General features: G+C 38.2%; 1 protein-coding gene across 6 annotated transcripts in view; it reads left to right on the plus strand.

Annotated features, from left to right (window-relative positions):
- LOC140482816 (RAC-gamma serine/threonine-protein kinase) overlaps positions 1 to 25,901 on the plus strand; it is a 457,507-nt gene that overhangs the window by 420,237 nt on the left and 11,369 nt on the right. For all 6 annotated transcript variants that reach the window (XM_072580470.1, XM_072580467.1, XM_072580468.1 and 3 more), the window contains 3 exons: positions 9,915 to 10,129; positions 19,902 to 19,989; positions 23,450 to 23,552. In XM_072580470.1, coding sequence (XP_072436571.1) covers positions 9,915 to 10,129; positions 19,902 to 19,989; positions 23,450 to 23,552 — 406 coding nt within the window. The remainder of the gene's footprint in view (positions 1 to 9,914; positions 10,130 to 19,901; positions 19,990 to 23,449; positions 23,553 to 25,901) is intronic.

Consider the following 25,901-nt stretch of genomic DNA (forward strand, 5'->3'; position numbering starts at 1 on the left):
ATGATCAATGCATGAGAACACAGTCACTTGCAAGTTTCTCTCTATGTTACAAGCCATCCTGAAGTTGGCCATCCAGCACTGTTGTTGAAAAATCATCGTGGATCTTGTCTCCACCATGCCAGCTTTCTGAACCACACTGACTACAGTGGTGTAAGAAGGCTTCCACATATTCTCCATGGCAAATGGGAGTACAGAGGAACCTCGATTATCTGAAGGACACAGGTGAGGAGTATTTCGCTCGGTTAATCGAATGCTGGATGCTGTACATCTCTTTGACTCTTTGACTTTATAACATTGTAAGCATTGAGACCTTACGATTTTGCCGGATAATCCGATATTTGGATAATCGAAAGCCAGATAATCGATGTTCCTCTATACCCTCCTAGGCACCAATGCTGACATTGTGAAAGAAGATAAATGGATAAACAAGATAGCTGTAGGATGAACAATTTCATTAAAGTAAATTTTAGAAAACTCAAAAATAATTTAAAATGACCGTCACTAAGACTTTGAACAATTTAGGGTCTATGGAGATTAGAATACCAAGAAAATAATTGAGAAAATAATTAAGCAAAGTGCAGTTTAGAGGTGATGAAGGTATGGATAAGGGTTGTGGCTGTTTCATGTAACAAGGTAGGGTTAGACCTGGGAAATGTCAAATTAGAAGTAAATAGCCTCTGGGGTGGTTGTGATTTGTGGTTTAATTTTCAGTTCTGGGTTGCACAGAGTGTGGAGATTATGTAGTTTGTGTCAACTTAAGCAAACAACTAGTTGAAGTGATGCAGTTCATATTTTGTAGTGTATTCTAAATGGTTACACCAGCTGAATTTCTTCTACTTGTTTCAAACCTCAAACAACCAGGAAAACAAAATAATTAACATAAACATGAGAACAACTACAGAAAAGATATAGCACATATTCGGACACGGCTTCTGTACAAAAATACTGAAGCTGAAGTCTAGTGTATTTTAAAAAATGGTTTCTGGGAAGCGTGCATTGCTGGCTAGGTCAGCATTTAATGCCCATTTTTAAATGGAGAAGTGGTGTTGAACTACCTTCTTGAACTGCTGCAGTCTTTAGGTTACAAGGATAGACACAGTGTTATTAGGAAGAGACTTCCATAATTTTGACAGGGCAACAGTGGAGAAATAGAACAATTACTATTCCAGGTCAAAATGGTTTGTGGATAGGAGTGGAACTTGTAGTTGGTTGCATTCCAATGCATCTGCTGCCCTTGTCCTGCAAAGTATTATAGGTTATGCGTTCATGAGATTTTACAGACACTATGTAGACTTGTGCCTGTAAAATAAATGATGTAAAACATATAAAAATAATGGACCTGCCAAGTTGAGAGTCTCTGAGTATCATAAAGCATAGAAGATGAGGTAATGCTCAAAAATCGGGCACATGAAAGTCTAAAAAAAACTCTTTTGGAAAGCTTAGAGGAGTGTAGAAAGTACAAGGGTGAAGTCAAGAAAGAAATTGGGAAAGCAAAGAGTAGATACAAGAAAACAGTGGCTGGTAAAATTGAGGAAAATATAAAGACGTTTTATCAGTACATTGCCATCCCCTGTGCATTCTCCAAGTAGTACTCAGTTTGGAGGTGTACTAATCCATCAACTAAGTTGGGGAAGTTTCATTGCTCATGTTAGACCTGATACTGTGAAACTTCATAGGGTCCAAAGTCTGTGCTGAGGACCTTCAAGACAACTCTCTCCTGAATATCTACTATAGTGCCACCACCACTGGTGGATCTGTCCGACCAGTAACTGGGACATAACCAGGGCCCGTGATGGTAACGTCTGGAACACAGCCATGGAATCATACCTAACAGACATTTTCAGGCTGCAGCTTGATTAGTTCTTGGAAGAATTTTGCCGTAACCTCTAGATGTTAGAAAGGAGGACCTTACATGGTTTACAGGGCTGCTTTTGATTTTGTTGGTCCCTGGGTCTTTACTGAGGGTTCCTTCTGGTTTCATTTCTTTCATTAGATTTTGTTGCGTTTTGATACAACCGAAAGGTTTGACAAGCCATTTCAATGGAATTTAATATTAAACAGCATTTCTGAACCCAATATGTAGATGAGGACAATCAGACTTTCTTTCCTAAAGTCCTTATTAGACCAGATGTTTGTTTTCAGCAAATGACAGTGATAATATTAAAGTGAGAAAATAATCCAGTGTAATTTTGCTGAATTAGGAATCTAGAAATACAAGCAATATCCAAGTATTTGGGTTGAAATCCCACCATGGCAGATGGTGAAATTTGAATTCAATAAAAATATCGAATTAAAAGTCTAGAGGTGACCATGAAAACAGTGACAATTGTAATAAAAACTCATCTGGTACACTAATGTTACTTAGGGAAACTTTAGAATATTTGGTCTGGCCCTACATATAACTGACAGCAATGTGATTGACTTTTAACTGTCTTCTGCAATAGCCGAGTAAGCTATTCATTTGCAATAATCATTAGAAAGTCTCAAAAAAAGCAATGAAACATTAGTTGACCACCTGGCATCAACTAATGTTCCAGAAGCAAAAGTGGCAAACACAGCCTTGACTACTCTGCAAAATCCTTCTTATTAACATAACAAGAAAAGCAAAATACTGCGAAGCTGAGAATCTGGAACAGATACAGAGAATGCTGCAAAAAACCAGCAGGTCTGGCAGCATCTGCAGAGAGAAATAAAATTAATGTTTCAAATCTAATATGACTCCTTTAGAAGTTGGAGGTGAGCTGACTCTCAGACTAGTCAAGCAGTAGCCCAATGTATTACTAATGACACTACCATCTAGAAGTTTCCAAGTTCCCCACAAGCCACTTGCATCCCTGACTTTGAAATATATCACTGTTCCTTCGGTGTTGCTGGATCAAAATCTAAAACTAGGCATAGGTAATAAATACTGGTCCAGTAAATGATGTCCACATTCTGTGAATGAATTTTTTAAAAAGCCGTTTGACTAGCTTTCAAGTCTAGATTGTTAAAAATTGAATTCACATTTTATCATCATGGTGAGATCCAAACATATTTCCCCAGAAAATTAATCTTGCAAAATCACAAGTTGCTGGGAAAGCTCAGCAGGTTTAGCAGCATCTGTGGAGAGAAAGCAGAGTTAATATTTCGAGTCCAGTGAACCTTCTTCAGAACACTTCTCAATCTGACCTATGAAGAGAGATTGAGCAAAATGGACCTGTATTCTTTAGAGTTTAGAAGAATGAGAGCTGATCTCAATGAAGCTTAGAAGACAATTAAAAGGATAGATAGGGCTAATGCAGATAAAATGTTGCCTCAGTTAGAGAGTCTACAACGAAGCAGCACAATTTAAAAATAGGGGAATGCCCTTTAGGTCCAAAATGAAAATAGTTTTATTTTCTCCAGATCATGAACCTTTGGTATTCTGTACCATGAGGCTGTGGAGGCTCAGTCTTTGACTCTATTTAAGGTAGAGATTGATAGATGTATGATTACCAATGACGTACAGATGTATGAGAATGGGATGAGTAAAAAGCACTAAAGTGTTCAATCCACCATAATTGTATTCAATGATGGAACAGGTGAGAGTCATGGAGTCATTCAGCATGGTAACAGACCCTTTGGTACAACTAATCCACATCGACCATGTTCCCAAACTAAACTAGTCCCACCTGCCTGCTTTTGGTTCAGATCTGTCCAAACCTTTCCTGTTCATGTACTTATCCAAGTGTCTTTTAAACGTAATTGTAAATGTACCTGTATCCACCACTTCCTCTGACAGTTCACTGCACACACTAACCATGCTCTGTGTAAAAAAATGTTGCCCCTTATCCTTTTTAAATCTTTCTGCTCTCACCTTAAAAACATGCTTGATGGGCTAATTGACCGATTACTGTTCCTATCCCATTTTGTTATCAAGGAAGCTTACTTGTCTAATTGTGTTTTTTTCAGTTTTCATAGAAATATAACGAAGGGACAATTTGGTTTGAGGCATGCAAACGTGAAACAGGTATGTTAGTCAAGTAGTTAGATTACTGGATGAATAAAAGTGACTATGCAGCAGTTTCATTATAAATAGCATCCTTATCCTTGTGGAAACATAGTTGGCTATCAGTTATCCTCAGCAAGTCACTTAAGTTATAACAAACTGTTGAAAAGAATAATTGCAGTATGAGGGTCCACCACCACTTTCCCAGACATCAAAGACAAAGAAGGCCTGCCTTACCAGCACCCAGGAATTACTTTTACAATGGTCCCTAGTTATTGCTTTTCCCATATAACATACTTACATTTATTATACTAAATTAACAATAAATTATATGGAAAATTGCTGCAGTTCAGGCCTTTCAATGGACTGAGGAGCTATAGAATAGGAGCTACCACTATCAGGAAGGTATAATCACTTAATAGGTCTCTATATACTGGTAGTTAAACAATGATACAAATACCTGACAATATCTAGGAGGATGTAAGTTATGAAGATAGGAAAGAAATGCACATGTAAGGTTTTTGATAGGATATTTTAATACATAACACTGCAGCAGGTACTATAATAATCCTGTTGCCACATTTGCTACTTGGGTTAGTTTTTAAAAAAATTATAAGTTCTGATGTTTACAGTTACAATTGGGTTTGCCTTTGTGAACTCATTTCAATCTCTAATGCTTGAGTTGGAAGCTATTGCGCAGACTTTGAACCATGCGTCACCAAGGGCAGTTAGGATGATTTCTCTTGCCCAAATAACTATACGTTCATGTAAGTAAATATTTAAAATTGATGATTCTCACTTTTTTTTAAAAAAACATCTTCCTTGATCTAAATGTTTGAAGTTCTTTAAACTGTTTGGAATGGTGGTGACATAGTCTGAAGGCCTGAATGAGGCTTTTGCTCTACTTCTTATTTGTCACAATCTGCATTATAAATGGAGCCTCCCAATTCAACAATCTGGTAATCTGTTCTGTACCACCACAGCTCTTTTTTAGTTGCTGTGCCTTTTTTGCTAGCTACTACCAATTATCTATGCATAGCAAACTTCCAGTCTTGTATCTCTGCTATTTCTGTTTGATTTCGAAGAGGCTCCTTTGTGTGGAATGCTAGTATAATATTATCAGTATTGAGCAACTTTCTGCATGGCATACCTGTGCCTTGAATACTGGACAAGCAAGGCTGAACAGCTTTTCATCTAAACAAGATATGCTAGGCAGAAGAAAGGGCTGAACAGGTTTCCCTTCGCTGGCTTAGATATATATTTGGTACCTCTTGTAAATAGGAGCTGGAGTAAGCCATTTGTCCCTTAGAGCCTTCTGCCAGTCAATAAAATTGCAGCTGATTTGTTTGAGACCTTAATTTCACCTTTTCCACCTTGCAGATTTAAAATTTCTAACTCAACCTTGAATATACTCAATGACCCAGCCTGCACTGCTCTCTGTGGAAGACACTTCCAAAGATTACCAACTCTTTAAGTCAAGTTCCTAGAACTTGCTAATTCTATCATTGCTAAGCCAACAACATATGTGCTGTATTTGCTACAGTCATCGAATGGGTGACAACTGAATACCTAAGGACCTTCTGTACCATGACCTGGCCACAGAGTCATAACTATTTGAACATCTATATCATTGCCCGAGGGACTATCGAAAAATGAAGGCGGAGTACATTAATGCAGACAACTGGCAAATGATTGTCGATGGAATTTGACTGGAAGAGTATTCGAAGTGGGTCCGGAAAGGAAAACAAATATCTCTACTTATTGTGAAGAGAACCCAGGAAAAAATAGAAAACATTGAATCATGCATCTTCTCATTCCATTGATTTTCTCTACAGCAAATGAAACAGAGACTGTCACACTAGATAGGGCTCCCAAGTAACAGCAGCAATGCTTAAGAGAGGACCACCATGACACAATTATTATTTAATCAGACAGTAGGATGCCACTACAATGAATTTTGGTTTATTGTTTTAAGTTGGTTTCTAAATTGTTCTATTTTCTTCTCCTTTCAATCACAAGATTCCCGCGGTTGGTACCATGACATTTATAAGTAATGCAGCTTGATATCCATTTTATTTAATATTGAAGTATATGTTTCTCTAGTTATCTGAGATAAGTGTTTATATTAACCTGAATTAAGAGGTAGACATGGAAGTATTAGGTAGAATCTTTGACTTTTGACTGTAGCTCTGAATAATATCATGTTTCAAATGTATAACTTGTCAATCATATTATGTACAAATATTTTGGTTGAAACTAAGAGTTAGATTGATAACCGGAAATAGAAGTGCTGACTAAAATCTGATTCAAATCAAATAATTTGAATGTACATATCTATTTATTGTAGTGAACGTCATCTCCAGTCTCCTTTCTCTGTAGCTTTTGAACATGTTGTCTCCTCACAAATTTATCCACTTCTCTGAATTCCTTGCTTGAATCCCCCTATTCTTATTTTCACTCTTGCAACAGTATTGAACCAGCTCCTGTCACAGTGACAAATGACATTCTGTTACCTCTGTCCATTATCTCTTGTCATCATTCTCTACTTGTTTACCACCTTTCAATGTTGACTCATAGTTCTCCTCCAGTTCTTCTCCTCTGTTGATGAGTTGCATGGGATTATGCTTGCCTTGATCCATTTCTGCTTACTTGTGGCTAGATAATCATCCTCAATTGGTTCTGTTTCTACACGTGCACCATTACATTTGGTGTCCCATGCATGGAAAGAGTGTCCCCGTTTCTCATCTACATTATCCCTTGGCGATATTATCCAAAAACACAGCATCAATTTATACATCAGATAACAATGTTGTGATCCTAGCTGTTACTAGAAAAGTCAGCTTCCAGAGTGGAACCTGGATTGATAGACTCCAAGTTTTATTTTTGAAGTCTAATTACGTGATGGTTAGTCAGTGAAGATATTTACATGAGGCTTGTGAATGGACACTGAGAAGTGTTGGCAGACCAGGCCTCAGTGTGGAAAGTCCAAATAGGTGCTTTGTACTGTGAATTCCAGAAGGTCGAGGGAACCTAGTTCCTTGATCCACAGCTGTCATCAGGAAACCTGGTTTTCATGGTTAATGTTTAAAAAGTTGGAACAGTGAGGCTTATGATTTAATGTTCATATTTAAAGTGCTAACATTTTGAAAAGAGTTGGTCATCATCTACCTGTCTACCTTAGTTAAAACTGGAAGGCAATGGGTTTGAGGCTGCTTTGGAGTAGGATTCTGATTTTCAGGACTCTAAACAACCAAAGTGACTCACTTCACCTCTTGAGTTCAGCTCTTTTATCTGTGTTGGGATCAAGTCTACAATGAGGTCAGGAGATTTAGCATTTGACTGAGTGTTGTTGCAAAGCTAGAGTGAAAGGATTTAAGTGAGAAAGCTTTTCCATGGTTGGAACCATATTTAGTGTAACAGAAGATGATTGGGCTTTTAATCAATCCTGTCACTTCTGGAAATTTCTCAGAATTGTGTCCTTAGCCCAACCATTTCAGCTATTCTTCAATGATTTTCCTGTCGGCATAAGTTCGTAACTGGAGATGTTTGTTGATGATTGCACAATATTAAGCACCATTGGAAAATCTTCAGATGCTGCAGGTAATAGGTCCATTTGCAACATGTTCTGAATGCTATTCAAATTTGGGCTGATACATAGTAAGTTACATTCATGCCTCAATAGCACCAGGCATTGACCATCTCCAACAAGTGACAATTCAACCATCATCCCTTGAAATTTAATGCTATAACTATTATTGAATCACTGACTATCAACATCCTAATGGTTACTGTAACCAGAAACTGAACTGGATCAGCCACATAAATACTGTGGCTACAAGAGTGAGTCAGAGCTAGGGGTTCTCTGGGACATAATTCACCACCTGACCCCAACAATTGTCCAGCATTCACAAAGTGTAATTCAGAAGTGTAATAGAATAATCTCTACTTGCCTGGTCGATTGCAGCTTCAAAAACACTCAAAACTTGGCATCATCCAAAACAAAGCAGTTGCTTTGATTGACACTCCATGTGCTACCTAAGACATTAATTCACTCCACTACCAATGCTGTGGTGGCAGCAGTATGTACCATAATCTGCCAAGTCTCCTTTCCCAACACCTAAACCCACGATTGTCATAAGAATAAGGAAGCAATTTCTCACCATCATAATTTGTATGCTGCTCTCCAATCCACATATCATCCTGGAACTATATTGCTGTTCCTGTGCCTTCTCTGTACCTGGATCAAAATCATGGAGCTCCTTAACAGCACTGTAATGGACTGTATCACTTCCAAAAGGGGGCTCACCAATACCTTTTCAAGGTCAGTTAAGGATAGACAACATACTGCCACTAGGAGAAAATGAGGACTGCAGATGCTGGAGTACCAGAGTTGAAAAATGTTTTGAGGTCGGGGTGGAAGGTGTTTGTAAAGTGCACGACATTTTTTAACATACTGCCACTGCCAGGAACACTCACGTCCCATGAAAGAACAGAAACAACTGTGTCAAGTCTTGGCTAAGCCACACTTATGAGTACTTTATGCAGTTCTGGTTATGATATTATAAAATAGATATAAAGATGCTGGAGTGGTTGCAGAGAAGATTTACAAATACAATAACAAATGCGTAGGTATACATAATCAGAAAATGATTGATAGGTTGTGTCTCTGATGCCTGAAAGAGAAGGTTTGAGGGGTCACCTAATAGCAAATAATAAATGAGGTGTAACACATTATGAAAGGTTTTGATAGAGTGCATATAGAAAAAAAATGATTCCTATGGTGGGAAAAGAGCATAACTGTAAGCTAGTAATAGAAGAGTCTCACCAAAAAAATTTGAACATGACATTCTGAAGAAACTTCTTTATCCAATGAGTGGTAAAATGTGGAGCATGCTTGCATAGAGTTTTTTTAAGCAGTGTGGATGTATTTAATGGAAATTAGATCATCTTCTGAGAGAGAAGAAAATAGATGCTTCCAATAGTAGATTTAAGTAAGAAAAAACATGGGAGCAAACTTGAATGGAAATTAAAACACCAGCATGGATTGCTTGGGCTTTTTGGGTTGCTATGTTATCTGATTTCTATGTACTTTCTACCCATGTGCCAAAAAGGTGGGTTGGGGCAAATGAATACAGTTGATATGTTGATTATTGAAATGTCACATGTGAAGTTTTCAGTAACTGAAAATGACTTTTTTTTTACAGACAAAAACACCGATAGGCAAGAAAAATCAATTTTATATTGGAACTGTGATGAATTTTGTTCCTGAAAGTGGACTATGTGGAGTTCTTCTGATGTGCTAGGGTGGTGTAGAATGTCAAAATTGAATCGCAATGACTTTATTTTTTTTAAAAAACAAATTGTATCAAATTTGAGATATCATGCCAAACAGTATCAATTGTCTAGACACGTTGCTGGCAAACTAACTCCTACCAACTCTGTCCTCTACAAGCTTTCATTGTTCCTGTGATATCTCTCACTCTGTCTAAACAATCTTGCTATATCTGTATAAATTTTGGCACAATCTACTTTTCTCTTTATTGCCTTGAAGCACAAGCAGAATGTTTGTGTAGAACTGTGGTTTGAATGTACCCTGCTTAGAGAAACTTACCAGACAGTTTGAATTATAAGAATATTTTTTCTTGTGTTCTTGCTGAACAAGGAGTGGTGTCTGTACAAACACTTCTGGTATGAACTTGGATATTATTATCTTAAAGAAAATAGGACTAAAATGTCACTTGTGCATAAAACATTGTGCACAAAACATTATGCATTTTAATAGAAATGAAAACCTCGGGGGTGAATTCTATACAGTACCATTTTAATGTATTTTGTTTCATTGATATTTAAGTGCAGTGTCTGAAAATTTACTTTAATAATGCTTTAGATAAACTCAAAACACAAAATTAGTGATCAGACTTTAACAACATGCACTTTGTTTGCATAGGTTTTAGAAGACAACGACTATGGCCGTGCTGTTGATTGGTGGGGTTTAGGTGTTGTTATGTATGAGATGATGTGTGGCCGGCTACCTTTCTACAATCAGGACCATGAGAAACTTTTTGAATTGATTCTGATGGAGGACATTAAATTTCCGAGAACTCTTTCATCTGATGCAAAATCATTACTCTCTGGATTGCTTATAAAAGATCCGAATAAAAGGTAATTAATTAAATGTTTCTACAAAAACTCCCTTGTGTTAATTTTTTTTCAATTTTGGTCTGTTCTTGAACTGACGCATATGCAGTGCCATGGTAATTTATGGAACACTGCTATCTATCATCAGTGTGATCTAACCTCTGAGATAGTAGAATTCAAGATATTGACTGGGAGTAAAATTACAAGATCTAGTTTCTGTGAGCTATTCTTCTGATAATTATCGAGAAAACATAATGTTTGCTGTGAGTAAAGCTGCATGTGCACCTCTCTGTGTGAATGTGTTATTGGCGAATATTCTAGACTCATCCTGGTATTCTAATTGCAGCTTCTTGTTTTGATCAGGTTTGGTAAGAAATATTGTGCATACCAGAATTTGGTCAATGAAAATATAACCAGATTAGATAGAATTTCTGTGCATTGTAATGTCATTATAGTGCAGGTGACCAATGCAATGATTCTAACCCAACTTACCTGGCATGCATGCGGGAGAAGAGATGTTTGAATCAGAGAAGAAGCCTACTGGAAGTTCCATCCAATTTTACAAAGTCTAAGATTAGATAAAAGGGCTGTTGTGGCACAATGGTAGTGTTCTTCCTTCTGGGTCAGAATGTCCTGATTTCAGTCCCACTAGAGATGTGTCATAACATGTCTGAGCAGGTTAACTAAAAATATGTAAAATCAGATGGAGTATAAAATAAGTATCTGAACTGAACTTGTCTGTAAGACATTTAAGCAGAAGTAGGCCATTCAGCCCATTCAATGAGTTTGCGCCCAATCTGATAATCTTTAGCTTCACTTTCCTGTCTTTTCTCCATAACCCTCAATTGCCTTGCTCGTTAAAAATTTGTCTATCTCAGCCTTTAATCTACTAGGTGAGTCAGCCTCAATAGTCCTGTGGTAAAGAATTACACAATTTCACTAACCGCTCATATAAGAAATCCCTCCTAATCTCTGTTTTAAAAGATTGGCCCGTATTCTGAGATTAGGCCCTCTGGTCTTAAACTCTCGCACAAGGGGAAACAAGGTTTCTGCACTTACACTGTCAAGTCCCCTAAGAATCTTACATGTTTCAAGAAGGTCACCTTTTATTCTTCTACGCTACAATCTGTACAGGCCAAACCTCTCCTCATAAAACACTCCCTCCATTCATGAGATCAGTCTCATGAACCTTTTCTGGATTACCTCCAAAGCCAGTATATCTATCCCTAGATAAGTGGCCCAAAACTGTTCACAGTATTCCAGCTGTGGTCTGACTACTGCCTTGTATTGCTTTAGCAGAACTTCCTCATTTGAATTCCCTTTGAAATAAAGGCAGACATACCATTTGCCGTCCCTGTTATCTCAGAGTCATAGAGGTGTACAGCATGGAAACAGACCCTTCGGTCCAACCCATCCATGCCAACCAAATAGCTCAACCCAATCTAGTCCCACCTGCAAGCACCTGGCCCATATCCCTCCAAACCCTCCCTATTCATATACCCATCCAAATGTCTCTTAAATGTTGCAATTGTACCAGCCTCCACTACATCCTCTGGCAGATCATTCCATACCACCCTCTGTGTGAAAGAATTGCCCCTTAGGTCTCTTTTATATCTTTTCCCTCTCACCCCAAACCTATGCCCTCTAGTTCTGGACTCTCCGACCCCAGGGAAAAGACTTTCCTATTTACCCTATCCATGCCCCTCATAATTTTGTAAACCTCTATAAGGTCACCCCTCAGCCTCCAACACTCCAGGAAAACAGCCCCAGCCTGTTCAGCCTCTCTCTGTATTTCAAATCCTCCAACCGTGGCAACATCCTTTCTGAACCCTTTCAAGTTTCACAACATCTTTCCAATAGGAAGGAGACCAGAATTGCTCGCAATATTCCAACAGTGGCCTAACCAATGTCCTGTACAGCTGCAACATGTCCTCCCAACACCTGTACTCAATGCTTTGTCCAATAAAAAAAAGCATACCAAATGCCTTCTTCACTATCCTATCTACCTGCGACTCCACTTTCAAGGAGCTATATCTGTTGAACTTGTATGCTTGAGTTTTATGCATGAAGGTTATCAAATCCCCTTTTGTGCTGTAGCATTCTGCAGTCTTTCCCTATTTGACTAATGTTCTGTTCCTGTATTCTTCCTGCTAAAGCGCATACACTCTCATTTCCCCATTTTATATTTCATCTTGTGTCAAGTTGTTGCCCACTCATTTAACTTGTCTCTATGGTAAAAACAAGGACTGCAGATGCTGGAAACCATCAACTAGGTAAAGCTTTCGCCCGAAACGTCGATTTTCCTGCAGCCTGACCTGCTGTGCGTTTCCAGCACCACTAATCCTAACTTGTCTGTATCCCCAGTTCAACCCTTTGAGTCATCCTTACCACCTGCATTCCTACTTCTCTGTGGCATCCACAAACTTGCTGAAGCACATTCACTTTCCACATGCAAGCCATGAATACATTGCAAGTAGTTGTGGGCTCAGCACTGATCATATGGATTTCCACTAGTTAAAGGTTGCTATCCTTATCTCAACTCTCTGTCTTCTATTAGTTTGCCGTTCTCAATGCATGCTAATATACTACCCCCCAGCACCATAGGCTTTTATCTTAATAAGTAATCTAACATGCAGTACTTTATCAGGTCCCTTCTGAAACTTCAAATATTATTACATCCACAGCTTCTCTTTTATCTATCCTGTTTGTTACTTCCTCAAAGGAATGACACAATATTGGACAGATTTGGTTAAAATTGGAGCTGATGTGCTATCTCAGTGAATTTTCAAAGAAAAGTTATGAACAACATCTCTGCGCAAATCTAAAATTAATAAATAGAACAGACAATTTGGAGAAAGGCTGTTATGATTACTATTCTGACAAGTTGAAGCCATTCTTTAAGTGCACCTAATGGGACCCCAATAGTTGTAAATGTATACATTAGTGAGGTCACTTAGACTGCAGTACGTTGCTGGTAAATTTAGGCTCAGAGGAGCACAAAATAATTGATCATTCCTTTACAATTGTTTTGCACTTGGATCTTAGTATGCTAGTTAGAGCATGGTGGATATCCATTGGGGACAATACTTTAGTAGATAATTTTTAAAACAATGCATATGAAGTCTTGCTCATTTTGAGTTGGATAGTGTGCTGGTGTATAAGAACTGAAGTGTCACGTTTAAAGATTATTCTGTTAAGGTATTTCTTCATAATTTGAGAACACAATGCCAACTGCTAATCATCCAGAACTCCTGAGTTTAACTGGCCAAAGAATTGTGTGATTGAAATGTGTGTTGTCGGTTTCACATTGCAGCTGAGAAACACATTGTATTTTAAGATTGTTTTACATCTCTCATGAAATGTGATGTGCGTGTGAAGAAACATGCTGTTTTTAATATTGCTGCCTTTCTTGTAGCATTAATTATGCTATTTTATAAGGACATAAATATTACACCATGTAACACAATGTTTGTTCTATCACTTCAACAAATATTTGTTCTTTAAGATGACAAAATCTATTTTTTATTTAATGAGAAGCTCAGGTCAATGATGTCTGATAGTAGTGGATATTTTACATCACACATCTAGTTTCTGTCCTATCTACCTATTACCTTTCTGAGTTCAACTTGCCTTCCATTTTGATTAATGTTTTTAACTGTTTTCTCTCCATTGGTGTTTCTCACTCTTTAAATATATCTCCCATCACCCATCTTGATCTCATTATTATTGTAAACTACAATACATTCTCCTACTTGCCTTTCCTCTCAAATCCTTGAACATGGTGTTACCTCCTAAATCCATGACCATTTTTCCCAGAACTCCATACTTAAATCCCTCCAATCAAGTTTCCACCCTGTCAGAGCACTGAAGCAGCCTATATCAGACACAAATAACACCCTGTGTGACTATGACAAAGGTAAACTGTACCATCTCATCCTTTTCGATCTATTGTAGCTTTAGACATGGTTGACCACACCATCCACCTTCAATGCCTCTCTACAATCTAGCTGGATGGGACTGGTCTTATGTGATCCTTCGTTAGTTACCTAATCAAAACTAGGATGTCACGTGGGATGGCTTTGTTTCTTGCTTCCACATTGTTATGTCTAGTTTCTCCCAAAGATGTGTCCTTGCATCTCCTTCCCCACCCACCAAAAAAAACTTCTCTACATGCTACATGTCACTTGCGATACTCAAATGTATTGAATTGACATGATGATTAGCATCCTGCTCTACTATACTACCAACAACCTCAACTTCTCAACTATTTGCTGCAATACAAACTGCTTATCTAGCATCCAGTTCTTTGAACAGAAATTTTCTTCCATTGAATATTGGGAAGACTGAAGCTATTGTTTTTGATATGCGCTCCACTCCCTAGTTACGAACTCCAGCCTATTCCTGGCCATAGCCTGACACTAAACCAGTAAAATCATAACCTTGGAGTTATATTTGACCCTGGGTGAGCTTCTGAACACATATATGTACTACACAAGTGCCAGGCAATGACCATCTCCAACAAGAGAGCATTTTAACATCTCTCCAAGACATTCAATGGTATTAACATTGATGAATCCCTCACTATCAACAGTCTGAGGATGTGGACATTGCTGCCTTGATTAGCATTTGTTGCCCATCCATAGTAACCCTTGAAAAGGTCATGGTGAACTGGTTTCTTCAACCATTGCAGTCCATTTTGTTTAGGTAGATCCGCAATGCTGTGAGGGCATTGCTTTTGTATTAAGACTTTCTAGTAGTTGATATAATCGATTGGCTTGCTTGATAATTTCAGAAGACAATTAAGAGTCAACCGCATTGCTGTCAATCAGACAATGTAAGGACTGCACATTCTTTCCCCTCAAGGACATTGGTGAAGAATCAATCAAAATACACGGTCATCTAGATTTTCTTTTCAATTCAAATTCCACCGTCTGCCTTGATGGCATTTGAACCCAGGTACCCAGAATGTTGCCTGGATCTTTGGACAGTCCAGTGATAATACCACTACGTCATCTGATGGATAATTAACAGAACTATAATTTCACAATTCCTTGTCAAAAGAAAATTGAGTATGTTTTATCTTCTATCACTAATTTTCAGAACATTTGACCTTCTGCCACTTTTGCAACTACTCATTTTCTAACACTGACCACTGATAACTTTATTTCCAATTATATCAGTGTAGTCCTGGACTCCTTAGCAATGGGAAGGGTCAGTTGTACCTTTCAGTTGCTCATTTCACTGAAGGTCTGTTTATAAAATGTGGATGAATCAGATAAGCCACAATTCTGTTGGAAGCTGGAGCAAGCATGAGGGGCCAGTGGCTTACTCCTAATTTGTATGTTTACATGTAAAAAAAAATGCAGACCTTTACAACAAATTCCATCGTTGAATCCCAACAATTTCACACCACCACCATCACCAGAATCCCACACTCAGATCTGACCTTTAATGGTCAGTAGAACCAAACTAACATCGTGACATCCAGAAGAATAAAGAGAAAATGCTGGAGATAATGGCATCTGTCAGGTTAGTAGCCTTCCATCAGAATTGGGACAGCTTAGAGATGCACTGAAATAGATTTTAAGCAACTGGAGGGCAGTGGGAGTGGAGAAAGAACTAAGGAGAAAGGTTCGTGATGGGGTGAAAAGCAGAAACCAGTAAGTGACTAATGTTTGATGTTGCAAGGCCAAAGAAAGTAAGAAATACATTGCAGATGAATGTAGCTACTGACTAGGGTAAGAAGTGCACTTCCAGTATACTTCAAACTGGAATTTCCCATCTCTTATAATGAATCAAAGAGAATAAAATCTGAATGTGTGTATTCTCAGCATGTGCTCCCAGCGAATCATAAGAAAACATTAGTTTTGTACCTTTTGTATTATCAGCATGATGCCCTGGGTTGGAGACAAAGTGCCTCTTTAAGTGCTATTTTTGTTCTGAGAAGCAAGTTGGAGGCAGCCAAAGGGGCAGCTGAGTTCTAAGGTGTAGGATGCTTGAAGTTATGAATGGGTACTTGGATGAGTAACATTGGTCAAAGGTGCCTTTCAAAAGGTTTCCAAATCCAGACTATACTTGCTGCTGTATTCATGAAAAGTATAACTTTAAGTGAAACAATTTTAAGCAAATTAGTTTTCTCATAATAACTACTGTAAAATTGGATATATTTATGAGTCCATTCCTTTCCAATAAATAATGATAATACATTATTAAAGCATAATAATTTTTTAGAAATAAAAGAAATATGCTATCTCTTTCTATTTACTTCCTGATAGCCATTTGCCTGCCTAAACCCTCCCATTCGCCAATGTTTTGGGTAAATCATCACAAGTTACCTTTTAATTTGATTACTTATACAGAAATCTCACAATCAAGTACTCAAACAATGATATAAACTTTATTGCATGTAGCAACCAAAATAAGATCCTTCAAGTAAGCAAGTTAAGCCTCGCAACTCAACTTGGCTAATACCCAATTAAAGATGGAATCTGGCCAGGATTTCACCAACATGTTTGTCTCTGGAAGCTTCCAGTGTTTGAACGTTATGCAGTCTTGTTCTTCAAAGTTCTGTAACTGACTTGTTCTGGTGTTGAATTCTAATAACAGTTTTCTCTCTTTTGAGTTTGTGGTGTGACGTTATGATGATTCAAAAGATTCTTTCATTCCCAACATTGGTTAATTTTTTGGAGACCTCAAGTGTGTAGGTTGCCTTCTTATCAGAAGTAGACCACCACTCCACACCCCCCCTCGCCCCCGTTCCTTCTTGCATTTGGGGTTTAGCTATCTGTTTAAAACAGCTTTTCTTACAATTAACCCCTTAAATTCTTCTGTAGAAAAAGTTAGATTAGATTACTTACAGTGTGGAAACAGGCCCTTCGGCCCAACAAATCTATACCGACCCACTGAAGCGCAACCCACCCAGACCTATTCCCCTACATTTACTCCTTCACCTAACACTACGGGCAATTTAGCAAGGCCATTTCACCTAACCTGCACATTTTTGGATTGTGGGAGGAAACCAGAGCACCTGGAGGAAACTCACGCAGACACGGGGAGAATGTGCAAACTCCACACAGGGAGTCGCCTGAGGTGGAAATTGAATCTGGGTCTCTGGCGCTGTGAGGCAGCAGTGCTAACCACTGTGCCACCCATAAATCCTGGTCCTTTTGGCAATAAAGTATCCAGTTTAACAAGGAGGTGTTAAAGCAGTTTTGTTTATATAATCTCACCAAGCCATAGCTAATTGCTTTTAATTTCTCTATTACAACTTGTCTTTGTCTATTTCATCTCAAGAAACAATTTATTCCAGAGCAAGTTTTGTTGATTCTTTCAATCCAGGAAATTTTTAAAGTTGTGAAGTTTACATTGTCACACCATTTCCTCTCCTGAGCTCTGGCTGTGAATGAGAGGACTTGGGAGAAGGTGGATGGGAGAATTGGGAGAGGGCAGTAGCAGATGGAAGGATCAGGAAGGGAGGAGAGGTGTGTGGGAGGATCAGGATAGGTGGCATGGCAATTGGGATGGAGGAGCATTGGGCAGGGTGGTTGGACGAGACAGCACACTAGAGATAAGAGGAGGGTGGAGGAGTGGCAAGTGGGATGAGTGGTGAACAGGAGGGTTGAAATAGCAATAAGGAGGAATGGGAGGGAGGAGTCGGGGGTTGGAATTGGAAGAACAGCAAGAGGCAAGCCGACGTTAGAGAGAAGAGCAATGAGATACAAATGGGAGTATCAAGAAGTGAGGAGGATTGGGGAGCAATGAGCACAAGTCTGGTCCAGTAAGTGAATACATCTGGGAGGTAGTACCAGTGAGCTGGAGCTTTGGGAAGGGGAAACTGGTGATTGGAAGACAATCAGTGAGAATGTCTCTTGGGAAGCAGGAAATGTCACTTCAAGATGGCACCAATTGGCTCACACATGCTCCGTTGGTTTCAGCATGAAACCACAGCAAAGCACCAGCCCTTGTTCTAAGTACAAAAACTGTCCCTGTTTATGTCCATGATGCTGAAATGAAACCTGCTAAATAAGTCAACTTAAAACTAAGGCTTACTGTATGATTCATGACTTGACTGGGCACAGTGAAACAAGTCATAGAGAAGCTGGCCTGACTGCAGACAAGTGCATGGAAATGGAGCCAGCCAAGTCATGAGCTCTGGGTATGGGCTCGCTATTTGCATACTTATTCTGTGTCAGCTAAACTTGTGAGTGCCAGGATGGAGATGTGAATCTCATAATCAAGTGCTGCCCTCCATTTTTAAATGACTTCAGCTTTCTTCTGACACCACAAAAATCTAACCTTCAAACTGACAGGTTTTGTCCTTTTTATTCATAAATTCTAAGAGTGGGTTATATTTTGGTCATTATTTATTCCTCCTTAGCCCTTCAAATTTGCATTAATCAAGAATTTGAATATGTTCTTATTTCCAGCATCCATATCCACATGAGGAATAGCAAAAATAAGTTATCTAGTTAAAGTTCTGTACCCTTTGTGTAAAATACTTGTGGATCTTACTTAGGATCTTTTGTGATTTTCAATTCTTCATGATCTAGCTAATGTAATGTTGAAGTGCTACTTTATTCTTTTTGCCTTGTATCTCTGTTCGCAGTAAGCAATCTGCAAATATCTGTTTATGCCTCTAATCATAATTTAGGCATCCTCCCAATGCATTAAACTTGGATTTATTTATTACACCTGTAACTTTTGTGACTTCTAAGGTTCTAACTGACAATTAGTGTCAAATCACAGATCGTCCTTTGGTATAGATGTATGCCTGCTAGGTATTGGCTTGAAAGTACTTGCTAATAAATGATTTATGTAGTGTATGTCTTCTGTTTGTGATAATGCCAAATAACGTATCCAGAAAGCTATAATTCTGGTCCTGGACTTCCCCTCATATTGGGAACTGTCTACTAGGTAGCAACATTATGAAGTATTGTCATGTAGATCCAAGTGTGATGATAACGACAATTCCAGAGATGATTTGCAATTGATAGTTAATAGGAATTAAGACAGTTGTAGGAGCTAGAGGCAGAAAATGATACCTCAGGACAGATCGTTCCTTTCTACCAAAACCATTGCTGTAGTGTAGTGTATTAAAACTGAAAGCATAAAAGCAAACTTTCATCTCAGAGGTCTGAACTAGACTGAATCAAGAACCCAAAAATGGACTGGGTTATATTTTTAACCTAGTGTCTTTAATTTTTAATTTTTGTCTTCTTAGTCAAAGCTGTTTAGGTGATGATCTCATCTCTGACTTAACATTTTGTAACTAACTGCCAGGCAGTACAGTAGAGGACCACAGCTTTTCTGGCTCTGTTCCTGAAGGTCCATTGTGCCAGAATGCTGCTTCACTGTACCAGTCATTTCAAATTCCAAAAGCAACATTTTAGCTTGCCAAATAATTATTAATACTAAATAAAAGGATGGAATTTATTTATTGGAGGAAATCTCATCCGGGGTTTATAGTTGTACATTCTCAACACCCAGAGCTGATGAGCACTCATGGTGGATTGAGAGTCGTACATTGCATTATAATTTGCTTAGCAGCTGGCAACTGTAACTTGATAAAAGAATAAAAGAATTGGTAAACTTTCAAAAAATACATATTTTTGAAAAAATAAAGATAAATGCCATTCTGTTTTTATTTTCATTATTATCAGGTGATTATTAATGACAAGTAAAACAATCAATTATATTGCAACCGCAAGTACCAAACTGTATAATAGAATCACTAAGGAGTGAATGAGAATTGTTTTGACAAATTGGATATGAACTGTCAATTTTTTTTTGCCTTCAGGCTTGGTGGAGGTCCAGAAGATGCAAAGGACATCATGCAGCACAGCTTTTTTAGTGGAATTAACTGGCAAGATGTTTATGACAAAAAGGTTGGTGTACTTCATTCATCCATTCCTCGCAATATCACCTCCAGGTCAGTCAGCTAATGGTTTCATTAATCAGCAGTTGGAATAACAATATTGATTAAAGCAAATCTCAATTTGAGATATCTGAATACTTAATATTTTCTTGTAGTTAGCAATTTGCTTGATTCAAATTATGTTCGTTAATTTGAAATCTTAAATATTTATATTGTTTTCCTTCCATTGAATTACTGCTCTGAGCAAGTTGGAATCTGTTTGAAGCAGTAACATTTTATCCAAAAGCTGAAAAACTGAAGTTTGCTAACACCTTAATTTAGGTTTTTTAAACTTCAATTAGCCCATTCACATTCAGTATAGTATTTCTTTTTCACTTGCAATTTGTAGCTCTGTTTCTAATTTGATGAGAATATTAATCATAACTACCATGTGAGTTTCTGGTTGAAATTTCTAAGGGGCATGGATAGGATAAATAGGCAAAGTCTTTTCCCTAGGGTTGGGGAGTCCAGAACTAGAGGGCATAGGTTTAGGGTGAGAGAGGAAAGATATAAAAGAGACCTAAGGGGCAACTTTTTCACGCAGAGGGTGGTATGTGTATGGAATGAGCTGCCGGAGGAAGTGGTGGAGGCTGGTACAATTGCAATATTTAAGAGGCATTTGGATGGGTATATGAATAGGAAGGGTTTGGAGGAATATGGAGGGCAGGTGGGACTAGATTGGGTTGGGATATCTGGTTGGCATGGACGGGTTGGACCAAAGGATCTGTTTCCATGCTGTACATCCCTATGACTCTATGTCTGAAATCTCTTAATATTTTATGAAGCTCAATTACCAGCCAAGTTAGTATATAACTGCACACTATACAACTGCACCGATTTGAAATATCCCAGTGTTAAACTCTGGTTTTGGCTACATTATTTCATCATAAACAGGACAGCAGCTGGGGTACACGAGGGACCTCAAACTAGGGACTTCTTTTTCAGTGTCACGAACTCCTTCATTTGGCTATTCACTTAGTAATAACACCATCTGTATTTGGGCTGATCGTTGGGGAATTTGAAGTTAGAAGAATTCATTGATATCTCCAATGATCAAAATCTGAACTCCGGTGAAGCACTGGTGCTATGACCTGCTCTCTGTTTATGGGTTCAGGTTTCCTTGGGTTGGTGATATCATTTCCTGGTCTTTTTCTCAGACGGCGGTAAATGGGGTCCAAGTTGATGTGTTTGTTGATAGATTTCCAGTTGGAATGCCAAGCTTCTATGAATTTTTGTACATATCTCTATTTGGCTTATCCCAGGATGGGTGTGTTGTTCTAATTGATTGGATAATGTAACCTAGTATAGTGATGAAATATCTGAAAATGAATCTTCCAGCTTAGCGACCAAACTTACATCCAGAACTGCAGTATCTAAATCGACACAAGTCAACAGGCAAAGTTAGGAGCAAATGTTTCCTTAATAAATAACTTTTCCACCCTTTACAGTTCTATTTCCCACTTTTGACTTGTATTTCCCCTAATGCACCACATTATAGGCCATCTTCTTTTCTTTCTCTCTTCCTTCCTTTCTAGACCTCCTTGCACCCTCTGCAGGCCTTTGTCTGTGCCACATTCCCTCTACAGACGCTTTGTCTGTGCCATGTCCCCAGTGTGAACCTTGTGTCCATGCCCCATCCCTCTCTGGGCTCTGTCTGTGCCAGATCCCCTTTGCAATATTGTTGGTAACATTTAATACAGAGAAATGCATAGTGTATTCAGTGATGCCTTTGGGAGATTTTTTTTGCCAATGTCATGAAAGAGACTTAAGCATGTCAGCAATTTTTGGGAGATGGATGTACAGATAGAATATTTTTAAATGTGTTTTTCTGTATTTTGGACATGAAAATTATCTCAATTGTCGTTTTTAAGATAATTATGAACAAGTGTGAAGAGTTGAAGGAGCATTGAGTTTAAGATATTGCAGTAAAACCTTTGATTTAGTTAAATAGATATATGAGGTATATTACCCATCCCCTCAGAATGTAATACATTTATTAAAAAGGAAACATACAATGGCAAAGGCAAGGTCTGGGAAATGCTTTAAAGTCTTTTGTCTTAAATCTGATTTGTTGTTTCTGAGAAAAGGCACTGGAGAGATTGAATATGGGTCAGGTGCAGATGCTGATGTGAAGCTCCCAAATGTCAACATTAAAATCACTGTGCAACAAATCTGCACCTTCAAAAAAACCTGTAGTTTTGACTTATTAGTGAGTTGCCAATATGTTTTCTTAACATCATGCTTTTCAAAGTTTGGAATCAATCCTGAAAAATGTTTAGAATATTTTCTTTGTAGGCACCTAGAAATAGTCAGGGTGGGACTAATGTAACATAGAAGCACCATCGATTAATGTCTTTTGCTTCTCATTCTCTGCTGGCTATGTAAATTGGTAATACTGATTTTGTTTTCTGCACTCTGGTCTTTATTAGAAAGAAAATAGATCTGACTAATGAGAAAGACACCTTAATCAATTCAGATATTGGTGATGGAGGTTTACGTTAATTGCACTGTTTTGTACAGCCAAATATGTTGTAAAAATGTACAGTTCTTGGGGTGAATTTTCAGCTGCAAATACCTGGCTTCAACTACATAGTGAAGGTCTTGTTGTAAAGCTAAGTCATATATCTGAATTCTGTAGAATTTATATGGATATCAGTTGAAGTTTTAGAAGCAATTAGATGGAATTTTGTATGCTAGAATCTTCCTTTGTCTAATCAAGATTGCCAGCTTAGTTACAGAGGCCTACTGTTTTCTATTTGTTTTTAATGGCCTATATTTATCTCTGTATCTTTTGAGACAGACTATAAATGAAAAGGGAAACTAACCTTTTCTCCCTGAACACCCACCAAAAAGTCAAGACCAATCTGAGATAGTTCTGTGCAAACTTATAATTTTTGGTGAATATCTTGCCTTTAAAACTTGGGTTAGTTGTGCTCCTAGAAAGACAGGAGCTACAAGCAAAGCATACAAGCAAAGTAGATCTTTGACAGATTTAGTCATTGTTTGATGACTTACACGCTGAGTGAGCTGCTGAGGCAACTTGTAGAGTTTTGCATTGCTCTTTAATATGTAATTCTAATTGACTGAAATTTGCATGTTGCATTTAAAATTCAGAATCTACCAAAGTTACAATATTAGTGGATACCTAAGTTAATATTTGGTGCTTGCTTTGTTTGACTCAAATCACTTCTGTTTTAAATATGTTAATATTGTAGCTTCTATCTTTCAGTAAGTAACTGAGGTTTCAGCTTTTTTTTGTTCCTTAAATTGTAACTATTTCCAAGATTATAATAGTTCATAATTATGTCTTAAACATCTTTGTATGTGTATAGTCATGATTTGTGTGACAGTGGTCATTTGAGTAGTGCAGAAGTGTTTGGTTTTATCAATAATAATTTGTATCTGTTTATTTTCCCCTTTCTCTCTTTTAGCTTTTACCTCCTTTTAAACCTCAGGTTTCTTCTGAGACAGATACAAGGTATTTTGATGAAGAATTTACAGCCCAAACCATTACAATAACTCCTCCTGAAAAATGTAAGTACTACTGCAAATAAGTTAGTAATTCTTTCTGCATCGTTTATAAAAGTATTGTTCAGTTGACAGCATTAGTTTCTGAAAGTGGTTCCTGCTTATTATGTGCCCTTTTTGTGAAATGTTAACCTTTAACCTTCAGCTTTCTGAAAACTGAGGTGTTAGAATTTTATTTCCAACCATGTTTGACTGTAATTTGGTAATCCTTAAACTACATTCCATTTATCATATTTGGCTTCATTCTACTGTAGTGAGAAGAACAGAGCAAATGAACATAAATAAGCATTGCTAAAGCAGCTTCCAAGAAAGGCAGGACGATGGAACTGATAACAAACAATGTTTTTTTTTCTTATTTCTATGGGCAAGAATTTTTGAAAGGCACAGTTTCCTATCCTACCGAGCAAAACGTAGATGAGGAACGTGTCCTCACTGGTCTTAACAGCCCAACAGGCATGAGTGTTAATTGGCTAGAAATTGAAGTACCACCTCAAAATTGCCAGCCAATCTGATTAGCCAATAGCCTAGCAATCCAACTGGAAGCAGTGGCCAGGACAATGATCACAAGCAGTTGCTAGTTTCTGAGTTCAGGATTGGGTAAGTTTAAGGGTCCCACAACAAGAAGGGGATCTGAGAGGTCAAGGAGTGGCAGTCTTGATTCAGAAACCAAATGAGAGGAAGAGGTGTCCCACACCACTTCTTGTCCAAGGCGCAAGCAGAGTGCTTTGCTAAAGTTGAGGCCAAGTAGGAAGCAACCCTCTACATAACACTGCAGACAAATCGGGACAGTGGGAATACCACCCAGCGGCTGCTAAGCCACCAACTCTGCCAAACTTACCAGCAAGGGGGCATAAAGTTCTGTCCTTCAGATTTGCCAATGTCTTTAATAGTGAGAACAGTGTAAAGCAAGTCATTTTAAATAAAGTAATTCTAAATAGAGTCATAGAGTTATATAACATAAAAACAGACCTTTTGGTCCAACTCATTCATGGTGACTAGATATTCTAAATTAATCTAGTCCATTTGCCAGCATTTAGCCCATATCCCTCTAAACCCTTCCTATTCATGTATCTATCTAGGTGCCTTTCAAATGTTGTAATTGTACCAGCCTCTGCCCCACCTCTTCTGGCAGCTCAATCCATACCTTCTGCGTGAAAAAAGTTGCCCCTTAGGTCTCTTTTGAGTCTTTTCCCTCTCACTTTAAACCTGTGACATCTATTTTTTACTCCCCTATCCTGCAAAAAAGACCTTGGCTCTTCACCCTATCCATGCCCCTCATGGTTTTATAAACCTCTATAAGGTCCTGCTCCAGGGAATACAGCCTTTCCCTGTAGTTCAAACCCTCCAACCCCAGCAACATCCTCATCAGTCTTTTCTGAACCCTATCAAGTTTAACAAAATCTTTCCTATAGCAGAGAGACCAGAATTGAATGCAGTACTCCAAAAGTGGCCTAACCAATGTCCTGCACAGCTGCAACATGACATCCCAACTTTACACTGACCGATAAAGGCAAGTGTACCAAACACCACCTTCACTATCCTGTGTATCTGTAACTTCACTTTCAAGGAATTATGAACCTGTACCCCAAGGTCTCTTTGTTCAGCAACTTTCCCCAGGATCCTACCATTAAATGTATATGTCCTGCCTTGATTTGCCTTACCAAAATGCAACACCTCACATTTATCTAAATTAACCTTCTTCTGTCATTCTTTGGCACATTAGCCCATCTGATCAAAGTCCCATTGTACTCTGAGATGACCTTCTTCACTGTCCATTACTATTTGGCATTCTTTCATAAAGTTTTATGGCCAACACAGTTAGTGATTGATCACATTGTGATTGCTTGTAGTTGGTCGGTAAATGTCTTATAATGAGGAAAGGTTGGACAATCTAAACTGAAGTTTATAAGAGTAAGACATGACTTGATTGAACCACAGGAGATCCTGAGGGATCTTAACCAATGTCCCCTCTAAGTTGCATGCGTGCACAGCCACTTAGAGGTCCACACACGACAATTGGTGTGCTGATGTGGACTGCAGCATTGACTTCCAATTCTGGAACTGTCATGCACCCACCTCATGGGTCTGCCTAGAAGAAAAACAACAGGGGAATGCTGTTGATAGGATAGTTGTGGAATGTTTTCTGTTATAGGAAAATCTAGAACTCAACGTCACTGTTAAAAATTAAGGTCAGCCATTTAAAACTAAAATTGTTTCTCTGAGTTGAGAATCTTTGGGACGTTCTTGCTGAAAAGATGTTGGAATCGGAATCCTTGAATATTTTTAAGGCAGAGGGTAGATTGATTCTTATTAAGCAAGAGGTTAAAGGTTATCAGGAGTAAACAGGAATGAGGA

The sequence above is a fragment of the Chiloscyllium punctatum genome, chromosome 11, assembly GCF_047496795.1.
Source record: "Chiloscyllium punctatum isolate Juve2018m chromosome 11, sChiPun1.3, whole genome shotgun sequence".
In the NCBI taxonomy this organism is placed as follows: Eukaryota; Metazoa; Chordata; class Chondrichthyes; order Orectolobiformes; family Hemiscylliidae; genus Chiloscyllium; species Chiloscyllium punctatum.